This window comes from Polyodon spathula, chromosome 14, assembly GCF_017654505.1.
Source record: "Polyodon spathula isolate WHYD16114869_AA chromosome 14, ASM1765450v1, whole genome shotgun sequence".
NCBI lineage: Eukaryota > Metazoa > Chordata > Actinopteri > Acipenseriformes > Polyodontidae > Polyodon > Polyodon spathula.
The window spans coordinates 11524387-11537322 of record NC_054547.1 but is presented as its reverse complement, the minus strand read 5'-3'; the positions used below and the strand labels follow the sequence as shown (position 1 = coordinate 11537322).

At 37.3% G+C, this 12936-nt stretch overlaps 1 protein-coding gene across 6 annotated transcripts in view; it reads right to left on the bottom strand.

Annotated features, from left to right (window-relative positions):
- Positions 1 to 12936, bottom strand: part of LOC121326780 (cytosolic phospholipase A2-like) — a 29053-nt gene that overhangs the window by 14327 nt on the left and 1790 nt on the right. For 2 of the 6 annotated variants that reach the window (XM_041270265.1, XM_041270270.1), the window contains exons 2-7: positions 10097 to 10249; positions 4819 to 4900; positions 2070 to 2218; positions 1355 to 1474; positions 542 to 579; positions 18 to 162 (exon numbers count right to left, since the gene is read on the bottom strand). In XM_041270265.1, coding sequence (XP_041126199.1) covers positions 18 to 162; positions 542 to 579; positions 1355 to 1474; positions 2070 to 2218; positions 4819 to 4900; positions 10097 to 10129 — 567 coding nt within the window. In that variant the 5' untranslated portion in view covers positions 10130 to 10249. The other 4 variants (XM_041270266.1, XM_041270269.1, XM_041270267.1 and 1 more) reach the window with 4 other exon arrangements.

The following is a 12936-nucleotide window of genomic DNA, read 5'->3' as shown; positions in this document are numbered from 1 at the left end:
TTAACTTATTAACTCACATCCCGAGGTGATGATGGAAGACAGCGACCCTTCTCCATTCTCAGGAGGTTCTTTATACCCAGCATCACTCGCTCCTTGCGCTTCTGCCGGAACATCTTCTCTTTGTCACACAGCGCCATGCTGAAGCGCAGGTCCGTGGATGAGCTGGGAGCAGAGACCATGGAAATGTCAATGTGAAGGCAGGAACTGTGCTGTGCTTTCTGGAGTGATAATGTTGGGCTTTTGAGCTTGTACCCGGATGTCTAAATGCAATTCAAGCTTGTGATGTCAATCACTGTGAAATTAATTAAAACAGTAATCTACCTATGCCTTGCAGCAATACAATGAGAAAAAAATGATGTCAGTGCGTGTTAATGGTGACAAGCCATTTGTGCAGGTGTGTGTGTGTGTGTGTTTATTCAAATGTTATTTTTCAGTGTTGAAGGTCATGGATAAAGTCTGCCATCGTAACTCACAGGAGATGATATGCTGAACTATGAAATGAACAAAGCATAATAGTTAAATAGTGGAGTGTGATACATACCACACCTCAAGGGTCATCTCTAGAAACACTTTTGTAACCTGTTTAAAAAAAAGAGGTAATCTTTAATAGTGCAACTGCTTGGTCCTGAGCAAGAATGTGTGTGTCAAATACAAAAAGGATTGCTGAATTCAGAGTAGACATGGATATTTGTCTTTTCAACAATAGAGCCCACTTGATTAGGTCTGTTGTAACTGTTGTTAATCCTAGTGAAAGTATGGTAAGGATCATATATATACATGGCAAAACATAAGTACAATAAGTGGGATGAGTACTGTTAACTGCAAAATTAAAATGAAAATGTACCCAAACGTAATCATTACTTCTGATAAAGATCTAGACCAGTGGTCCTCAAAGTGGTGCCCGTGGGCAAATTCGTGCCCACGAAGCCAAGCCATCGTGCCCGCGACAGCTGTTCTGAAATTATGGGTCATTTAACACATTTCTGGCGGGTCGTAGTGTGGAAAGAAAAATAAAGCTTTAAACACGTTTTCCAACAAAAGCCTCACAGCAGTTTATCACAGTGAGCCAAGAATAACTCCCACATATATATATATATATATATATATATATATATATATATATATATATATATATATATATATATATATGACACACACTGTATATGTCTCGGGAAGGCAGAGTTTAAGATAATAACCTTTGCAATAGTCAGTGTGCCCACAAACAGCCAAGTAAGATCAATTTATGCCCATGCCCAAATTACTTTGAGGACCACTGATCTAGACGATACATTAACGCACTTAGCCAAATTCCCTTATATTTCCATGTTTATTTACACTATGAATCCAGTCTTACTTTGCCGATGAGGAATGGCACCTCCTTTGTTTGCCCAACTAGGATTGTTTCGCCGCAGATGGGGAATGTCGCGCTGCCCAGAGTCTCGTCCATAACGTAGTTAGCATCCATTAGAGTGATCTAGAAGGAGGCAGGCAGCAGACTGTAGCTGGGTGTGTAGCTATATGGAGAGGACCCTTTTAGACATAAGTGCTGGAAGTGGGACTCTTGCAATGTGTGAATTAAGCACTGATAGACTCTACTGTATTATTCAGACAGGAACCTGCTTTACTCTTTACGCTCAAACATAAAAAAGCTGCTGCAGTAGTGCATCCAGCTGATGTTATTCATCCACTATCTGTCCTGTCTAGCTCCCTAGCCAGCCTGCTACCTTCAATGACCTCGCTCTCAAATGTGATGGACCCTTTCCCGCTACCCGGACCAAGATTTTCATTACACATGCTTCCAACTTTTTTTCTTATATTATACAGTACATGCGAGTCTGATATTAAAGTCATGGCTAACCAGAATACAATAGTATGTTAAAGAATGATCAGGCTGGTTTAAGTTTTCATCTTCAGATCACATAAAATAAAAACCACTTTACATCAAGACAATGTGACACCTGGAGCTGGAAAAACACACATTCATTTTTTTTTTTTTCATATGTTACTATGTACTGATATGCATTCTATTATTTTAGACCATGATACATGATTTACTAAAACCGACTTACCTCAAGTATATTTTCCTGGTTTGGATCCAGTATGAACTCATATGACTCATTCCACTTGGGATTGACATCGTTGTTAATATGCCTTGTCCTCCTCCTGCTTTCTGGAGCCGTGGAGATGAAGAGTTCAACGTAGGGGTCAGGAGTATCAACTGGATGGAAAGGGCAGAAAGAGAGTGGACATCAGTTTCACAACGGCCAGGCCAGATATTACTAAACTGACTCTTTTTATTTGGTTCCAATTTCATATAAATTGCCCGCACATCTCTATGACGAGAGTAAGCCATTAAAAAGCAATCTTCAATTACATAATAAATTACTTGCACTTTTTTTTTTTTTTTTTTTTTTTTTTGTTTTAAGTATTTGAAGAGTCGATTAGGAATTTCAATTTGAAAAGGGCAGCACCCCAAGAGCATAAAAGTTACGACTAAGCTGCAGATTTGCAGGCCTGGGTCTGATGTTCAGACACATCACCTGATTGTGTTGTCATCAGGTGATGCTGCCAAGATTTGCAAGTGTTTATGCAAAACGTAGACAACATCTGTAACTAACATTCATCACATCGCATGGAAGGGCCACCTGGTGAAATATAGGAAGGCTCTGGCATTGGCTATATCACCATATTATTCTAATTTAATTGAAACAAATAAAAATAATCCTAGATTTCTCTTTGCTACCGTACATACATTAATTAATCCTTCCCTTAATATCCCTACCCTTGACATTGGCTCCCCTCACAGCTGCAATGACTTCCTACATTTCTTTAAAAATAAAATACTAGACATCAGAAATGAGATCCCACATTCTATTAAGGAGGATTCCTGCACAATTTTACCAACTACAGCTATTAAGGCTGCTATGGGGGCTTTTTCTTTGATTACCTTACAGAAACTGACAGAGCTAGTTCAACACATGAGAGCTACTACATGCTCTCTTGATCCTATTTCTACAATACTATTAAAAAATGTTCTTGGTGTTATTAATACCCACATTTAGATAAATGTCAGATAAACTGAGGTTATGCTACCGGGATCACAGAACCAACTAAAAGGAAATGTGGGATTACATGAGCTCGACTCTTGCAGTCTCTCATCAAAACGTAACTAGAAATTAAGAGTTTGGGGTCATCTTTGATCCTGATCTATCATTTGAGACTCACATTAGGGAAGTTACAAAAGTATCTTTTTATCATTTGAGAAATATAGCCAAACTTAAACCAGTTATTTCCATATTTGATGTAGAGAGACTAATGCATGCCTTTGTTTCATCTAGAATTAATTATTGTAATGCACTTTTTTCTGGTGTACCAAAATGTGTGGTTTCCCTCTTGCAGCTTGTTCAGAATACCGCTGCTAGAATTCTGACTAAAACTGTGCAAAGTGAACATATTACCCGTGTTTTGGCCTCTTTACACTGGTTGCCTGTGTAGTATAGAATTGATTTTAAGATTTTGCTGTTAACTAACAGGCCCTGAATGGATTAGCAGCTAGTTATTTGCAGGAGTTACTGACCCCGAATCTTCCAAACCGCACTTTTGAGATCGCAGAATGCGGGGCTGCTAGTTATTCCTAGGGCCAACAAAAGTAACGCGGGAGGTAGGGCTTTTTCCTGTAGAGCTCCTAAAGTATGGAATACTCTGCCTTTGTTTATCAAGGAAGATGGGACTGTTACAGTTTTCAAGTCAAGACTAAAAACGCACTTTTATAAAATGTCTTTCTTATCTTAGTGGGTTTTAATGTAACTTTAAAATCGCTGTTTTTGTATTATGTGTATACTGTTTAAATCTATATTTAAATGGCCTGAGTGTGGCAGTCATATGTGTGACATGCTATTTAAATGTATTGTGGTTTGTACTTTTTTTTCTGCTATGTACTGTGCAGTGCTTTTCAATACTTTTGTATAAAAAGCGCTATATAAATGTATTAAATAAATAAATAATAAAAAAGAAACTAGGTTATACAGTTTGACTAATGTTTCAAGTCTTTGGTATATCTTTAGTCTTGTAATATAAAGTGACAGGATAATGTTGGTAATGTCTCAGCCTCTGCAAGGCAGCTGCAAATACAGATAAATGAAGTCCAAGTACAAAACGACTGAATCACTGTTGATAAAATCCAGGGAAAGTCAAGAAAAACATCATGACCACGAATGAAAAATCTGAACTCAACATGAAAGAAAAAAGCATATTTACTTTGTGAATATATTAATTATTCAAACTAAAGCCACCACACCTAACATCAGCAATCAGCCAATCCACAAGATATCTGTCAAATCTATGTGAGGTGAGGTTTATTTTTACTGTTTGTTGCTACAGTATGCACTGATATGCACTCTATTTATTAAGCTCATGATACAGGGTTGACTAATCACAATTTACTTTGGACTGTAGACACTACTCACTATTAGGTTGCAATGCTACATGATTGATACTGAAATCTAGATTTAGAGCATTTATGCCCAGCTCAATCCTATATGGTATCTGTGCTAAGGTTCGGTGCCTTTGACAAAGATCACAATCCTCAAATTCCACCCCTGAGATGGATCAGAAGTGAGATCAGGTTCTCCTGGCCTAACGCAGAGCCCAGTTGTGTGAAGCAAGGATAAGACGGGGGCCAGAGAAGGGGCAGGCAAACAATCAGGCTGAAAGATTAATTGACAGAATAATGGCGGGAGTGCAACGTGTGCCAACAGCTGGTGTCTAACACCACAAGGAGCTGCTTGGACAAAGCTCACATGCAAGTTAAATACTTACGCAAGTCGCCAATAGCTCCCTTAGTGACATGTTCGGCTCGTAACACAGTCACTTTGAACTTATGACAATACTGGTGTTCCACCTGAAAAAACAAGAATAAAGAGTACTTATATCTGAAAAGCTAAAATAGCATACAAGACCTCTCAGGTATCAGGGATGTTTATTTCATTAAAGCTATTGAAATAAATCACGGCTGATGGGACTGAAGGTAAAGTGGATCGTGCTTGACAAATACTGTTGTATCCAGATTATTGCTTGACAGCATTATTAAACTTCTCATGACAGCAAAAGGTTTGTAGTTTACTTTTTAAGTACTCTCTCACACACACACACACACACACATTTTTGAGGCATAACTCTTACAAAAAGTAAATATGGAATAAAAAAATGCATGAATCATTACAACATGTTTTTAATAAAACCTGTAATAGAACTTCCTTGACACTGTTACACCATGGTACCAACTGAAACATGAATTCCTTGTAATAGTTGATGGGGGACACAGCAATGTTGATGGTGCCATTGTTCAGATGAGAAGTTAAATGGAGGCCCTACGTAAATATGGAAGATGGTAAGAGATATGAACCAGTCCTTCATGTTAAGCTCCTATCCAGTTCAGACAAGTTCACATAACCTGGTCTGCCAATAAATACGCTTAATAAAAAGTTTTTTGACCACAAGCTGAGACACAGCAGACCTAATGTTTCACTTCCTTTTGCAGACGCTTCCTCTTTATAGTTCAGTACACAGCCTCTATTCTTGTCTTTCACAATTTACTATATTTTCCACTTTACAATGCTAAATATTGTAAAAGCAGAGAAGTCAACACTTGCACTCATTCTTAACCAAGTGCTCTGTTGTACTACGTACAATGCATTGTCGGCACAGGAGTGGGTGCATCTATAAGAAGATATACACAATATAGTGGAATGTGCCCAAAAGCAGAAGTGCCGGGACATGCCATGGGCACTTAAAATTTTTCACCACACCCTAACAACGGCAACAAGAAGATTCTACTTATCCCACGCCCATCACAGCCAGAGCATCTCTGAACACCTTCATCGAGATTTTGAAGCTGTACAACTGCTGCTATGGATTTTGACCCCTGTTAGTGAGTTGAGATTAACACACAGTGGTGTAACTTTGGTTTCAAAAGTGGGGGGGACAGTTTATGTAGCTGATGCATGCACAAAGATTATTCTAGCTGAAATAATGAAAAGTGCGTGGGGGGGGGGGGGGGGGGGGGCACGTCCCCCGTGTCTCCCGTATAAATTATACCTATGATCACATATGCACAAAAATACAACTGCCTATAAGTTGGAGTTACCCAATTTTTTTTGGTTTGTTTTGTTTAATACACTAGAAAAATACACAATTCATAAGTGATTAAATGAGTATTTACATACTATAAACAAAACAAAACCGCCAGTTCAAGTTACTCACTGTAAGTAATGCAATGTCACCAAGCATTACATTTCATCAGTCTTGACAGTGGATATTCAAATTCAAAGACATTTTCCCCCCACACAGAATATATATATAATTATAGTTGAGAATGATTATCTATAAAAGACAACCATGCAAATCTATTATAGATATTAACTATATCCCTAAGATCTAAAATTTCAAAAAGTATTAATCAGTTTGGTGCCTGTTCTATCCATAAAAACAGGGATACACTCCTATCTGGACTGTATTGGCAAAGTATGAATAAGATATCATACAATGACCCCCCCCCCCCCCCCCCCCCCCCCCCCCCCCCAATTAAATAAATAAATAAATAGGGCTGCTACACCTGTATGCCTGTTAACTGTACTTGCTTATTTATTTTGGATTATAAGTATTTTGCTTTGATTTATAGATCGTGGAAGCCACAGACAAAATGTTTATAGTGTGTAAAAATATCTCAAACCAAACATGCTTTTAGAGAACAGAATTACATACAAAATGACTGCCTTGTAATTCAGACATAAACTAGACACACCACCTGCTCCATCTAGCACCCACTGTAGAGTAAACATAATATTTATCACTATCACAAAGTTAAATATAAGCAGTTCTTACATAAACAAGTCAACTAGACAGAGCGGAGAAGCTGTAAAAAGGCCAATAGAATTTTAGGTTATATATCCAAGACAGTTGAATTAAAATCAAGAGAAGTTATATTAAAATTATACAATGCACCGATACGACCACACCTAGAATACTGTGTCCAGTTCTGGACCCCTTAAGAAAGACATTGAGGCACTGGTGAGAGTACAGAGAGCAACGTGATTAATTCCACGATCGAAAGGTAAGTCATATGAAGAGAGACTGAAAGAGCTGAATCTGCAGAGCCTTGAAAGAAGGAGAGCCAGAGGCAACTTAATAGAGGTATTTAAAATTGTCAAAGGGTTTAACAGAGTAACTGCTGATAATTATCTTTCACAGGTCACAGAGCATAGAACCAGGTGGAAGCTGAAGAAGGGCATATTCAGAACCGAGGGGAGAAGGAGCTTTTTCACAGAAAGGGTGGTGAACCATTGGAACAGGCTGGCGGACAGAGTTGTTGAAGCAGAGACTATCGGATCCTTCAAGAATAGACTGGATGTTGTCATAAACAATACTGTATAACCCTCTCTGTGACAATAATAAGAGCTTTAGCTAGCTGGCTAGTGGAAGGGCAGTCCGCTTAGCAACAGATTCCCAGAGGTTTTATTTCCCCTAATAACTAAATGGTTAGGGGATTTTTGTTTTTCCTCTCTGAAGTGCTAACAGACCACGCTTGCATTAAGCAAGCGAGCATAGGTGGGCCAAATGGCCTTTTCTCGTTCTAGAATTTCTTATGTTCTTATGTACTTTAGAAGGAACACCACTCCAGCAACACAAGAATATCAAAGCGGTGGTACTTATTTTGCATGAATTCTACAGAAGACCTGCCTGGCTATCTGTACAGAAGCATTCATAGGGATACTGACATTCTAAATATCATTTTTAGATCCTCAAAATGACTCCAAAATGAGATACACCCCCTACAAAAGCAAATCTTCATCATTGAGCTTAAATATCTGGCCTGGTTTCATACCTGACCTGTACACACTACACATGATATAAGCAAAATCAAAATCTTGAGGTGGGACGGTCTGGTTGAGTTGGCATGGAATTACCCTTTTTATAAATTACCACATACCTGTCTATAAATAGGTCTTCTGATTTTCGGTGTTTTACTGCTGCTTTTCTATTCTCCTTTGAAAATGCAATTGAAACCTGTTATGCCATTTGTGTAACTCAATAACACCTGAGAAACGCGTCAATAGCGAAATTGATTAAATTTACTTTTTTTCTGTGAAACAACTAAATGGGCTTTTAAATCATAAATCTTACTTTTTCATTTAAATGCAGAAGTGACTCGACTGTATTAATGTAAATCCAATTACACATAACGATTGTAACAAAGCACGTCCAGCAGGAAATACTTTATTTTTCATTACAGTTTTAATAAAGATTTGTTGCTTATTAACATGTTGCGATCTCGTTTGTATGTTCTGCTTGTAAATGAAAAAATGAGTGCTTAGACTGTTATAAAAGCCAATTAAGTTGTTTCACAGAAATAAAAAATAAATTAAATCAATTTTACTCAGTTGTGACTGAGATACACGAATGACTTAACAGGTATCAGCTGAATTCTTAAAGGAGAGTAGAAAAGTCGGGGTACAACACCGAAAATCAGAAGCCCTATATAAATAAATGTATAAAAACAACGAAGCTATATGAAAAAATAATAGCATCGAGGGTATGATATTGGTCTGTTCTGAACTTTAACTGCATTATACAAAATGTTATGCAGTCTAATTTTTCAAACAGTGCTAGAATCCAAATTGCTAGTCTATCCTACTTACTGTATATAAGAAGCAATAACTGGGAATGTTACACTAAACTGACTTGATTCCAAGTACAGTATCACGTTAAGTCTCTCTTTTTTTAAAAAAAAAAAATTATTAAACATCTCTCGGGCGTCTGTCCAGCATAGCAGTTGCAAACTAAACCGGCAACTTCCTTGATAGGGTGAAAACTTAAAAAAAAAAAAAAAAAAAAAAAACACCATCAACACGGCATTTTGTAATCTGGCTCAAAAAAAAAACAAAAAACAAAACAAAAAAAAATAGCATGTTGAATCCTATCCTCCACAACTGAAATTGGTTGCAGGTCAGTTGAGAGCCTCTCAATAATCAACCGTGTTATGTTTTCAGCCCGAATTTTATTGCATTTCCTAGCAACGCTAGCATACATTTGTATCGCTGTTTGTCTCCGCCTTAGTTCCAGCACCAGCAGTAAAAGCTGACATTGTATGTTCCCGTACTGCCGCTGTAACTGCAGAGCACAGCCTGCATTTTACTTTTTGGTCTCCCTTTTTAAGCACATATGCTCACATTTTTGACAAAGTTTAAATGGTTAAGCAAAATTAAAAACGTTTGACACACTACTAACTTTAAAAGTTTAAACAACCCTAGCATCAAGATTATTTTAGCTTTAAAAGGGTACCTTCCTGTGGAATAATCTACTCAGAACTTGACTGGTTGAGACTGTGATAAACTTTTCAGTTCTATGGTAAATTAGATAAGGTACCTAGTCTATAGATATGGCCTTTCCTATAGATTAGTCCTGACCTAAAGTACATTATTTATGCCTTAATTTGCTGTTAAGTTTGTCTCCATGTGTCTTAAATATTTGTTTAATTCATTGTTTGGTCATTAATTAACAAACTAAATCAATGAGTATTTAAAAAAATTCAGTCAAGCTCCTGAACAAACTAATGGTAACCTAATGAGTGAGATGCATCCTGGATTTCAGTGTCTACACCAAACGATCAGAAACCACCAACCATACCCCCAGTCCTTCTACACAAACATCCCCATATCCACAGAGTAAGAGGTCTCCACTTATTGAGAGCAATAATCAAAATGCAGGTAAAACTATTTGTGGGGTTTCAAAAACATACACACGTGCTACTCCCAGCTATCTGTCCATCAGGGCTTGCTTTTCTCAGCTGCCATGCACCTTGTGAAAACATAAGTATCATTAGTAAGTATAGTTGTTAGTGGAAGAGGTTTGCACAGAACATGACTGAAAGTATTTTAAAAAAGAGAGATGGCTAGTGCTGTAATTTCACACCCAAACTCAAGTTTGCATTAGACCTTTAGGGCAAAGAGAAATAGATATAGCAGTTTGCTATCAACCTTCAGAAACCAGTCCCCCATGATGGATATTGTGAGAAAAGTTTGGTGAGGTTTATACTTACTATTATGTACTGGTAGGGATCTTTAGAAGACATGTCGTTCAGTTTGAGGTGTTGACAAGATATTCCGGTGCTACAGGGTGACGATTAATTAGTCTGCTTTCACACTTGTCTTCGGGCACATTCAAATCTTCTGACGGTGTAGGACTGCATTTACTGACATTGAAAAATTTAAAGGATTGAACATAAGAAACTAACAAAATATTTACTGTTACGCAACATTGTGCCCTTTTAAACATTTTAACTCTGCAATGCCACTTAATCCATACCAATTAAAATGCATTTTACTTTAAAAGATTTTACTTACTGTAAGTAAGAATTACACAGAGTGTGAGGTTCAGTGATTAAAGAAAAGGATTTGTAACCAGGAGGTCCCTGGTTCAAATCCCGACTCACTCACTGACTCTGCAGCTGATGCACAGTTCACACACCCTAGTCTTTGCAAATCACCTTGGATAAAGGCATCTGCTAAATAAACAAATAATAATAAAACTCCAACAATCAAATAATTTCACTTTGGTTGTTTCTCATCTTTTCTGGGCTCATTTTCTAGTATATGTACCTCAAAACACTGTTTGGTAATTTCAGTTCTAACAGTTAATTTGAATATTTCTCTAACACCATATACACATACATGGCAATGCTGCAAATGTGATGTGCAAACCATTCGTATCAAAGAGAAAACTGCAACAGTCTAATATTTCATAAAAAAAAGACCTACTGAACCAATAATATAATCAGGTATATTCAACTGATCTATTCAATTTGATGGGCATAGCTAAAATGGAGGAAACTGATGGTGAGGGTGACTCATCAAGAAAAAAAAAACTAGCACATAGAATTGATTTACAGGCTAGACATTCAAGACATTTATACAGTAAGAAGCGTGTATAGGCAGAACCATAATGTGGCATGTCATCAACTATTTTGTGTGTTCTTCACCGTCTAATGCTTGACAACTGACGTGCATGGGTATATCCCACTAAACACCTTTTAAATGAGGTCTCTCTTTGAGAATCTCACGCACCACAATCCCCAGTTCCATCTGTGTTCTCACTGATGTGTGTAGGATCTCATAACCCGATTCTTCGTGCTCTGCATCTGCCTGGGCACGTCTGGTAACTTGATACCCACATGCAACTCTAATCTTCAAAATTAACTTGTTTCTAATTTAACTTAGTGGTTTGTTTACACACCAAGGACTCTTTTGTCAATGAGTTTCCTGGTTTGAAATTCACTCTGTAAATAAAAAAAAGGAAAAATGTTTAATAAATATACACTAAGACACATGCCACTTTCTGGTTCATGTCTCATATAAATATAACACATTACTCATGACATTAACGCAGTTCATGATAAACAGGACCCAGAATGTTTTGACTCACTAGGTGTTAAAAAAGTGTCAAAAGTATCAACCACAAAGCAATATAGAGGGATTCAGTAGTCATGTATCATGTATCATGTATCATGTATCATGTATCATGTAGATGAGATCTAAGACTGTACAACACAGCAGATTTCTGATAGTTAAACTTTTTAATATTTGCGCTGTTAAACACATAAAGTCCAGTCTTTTTGAATGAGGGTTTTCTTCTTAAGCTTTACCGCTTTTTTATTATATATGTGTCTGCCGGTAGCATTATGTGTGCAGTTTCTTAAATATGCCCTTTAATAATACATTTGGAAATGATTAAGTTATGTCCCAATTATACTCTATGACGTCCCAGTTTTGGCCTCTCAACAGAGATTGACACATTTTTTTAAATCATTATGCCTTTTTTTCTGTGTGAGGAAGTTCCCATGTTTGAAAATAATGTGGATACTCTGACTCTCTCTTCACTACAGACTTTTCCTTTGACCCCAAGTTGGCCTGTGCAAAACCACACCAACATGAGTTTAGACATACACCGGGAAACCTGGGAGTAATGTGCAAAAGCTTAGTCATTTCAGACTTTATTAGTTGTTCAAAACTCCAGTAGCACGACTCTTAGAAGAATAAATACAATGACAGTTACTTGAGTGAGGCCATTATTCTGGTGTGCCACATGAGGCAATAGGTGTATCATCCCAGACATATTTTCCCAATCTAGTTCTGACTCAAGTCAGATACGCTGTTGCCAGCACAGTATTTTCAATGTCAAGGCTTTGTCTTGAGCTGAAGCATTAATATCACATAGCACAATAACTGAACAGGCACATTTTTGGAGACTAGTGTTCTTAGCCAAACGGTATAGGCAGTAAAAGGACTGGGAGAAAAAAATGCATCATGTGAACTGCACTCTTGTTGAGAATCAATTTCAATTACTATGGCTTATCCAGCACCATGTTATACCACCTACCCCCACATTAAAACACAGCATCATTTTAAATGGTGTCATATTTTGCCCTTTAAAGTAATCAACTCACAGATCAGTAGATCATGACAAATGGACCAAAGGGCAAAAGGTGATTTTTCTTCTCTTTATTTTTATAAACAAAATTACCAACATTTCGAAAATTGTGAATCATCGAACAGGGAAATGTTATGAACTTCATAAACTGAATGATCAATGACATATTTTGCCTAACTGATTTAGGTGAAGCTCTATGATGACACATAAGCCTACCTATTGCTAGTATTGCTAAACCAGACCAACAGCTAACAATTACTTTTGATTTGGGCCTGATGCGTATTATTCCAATCCAAATGACTAGCTCCAAAAAAAGCCAAAACGCACTGAGATAACCCTGTGTCTGTTCCTTTCAAATGGGAAACCATCTGATCAACCACCAATAGGGTCAGCTCTTTATCAAGATCATTTTACTCTGTCTCTTTGGTGGTCAGAGTACAGTAATAACTGGGT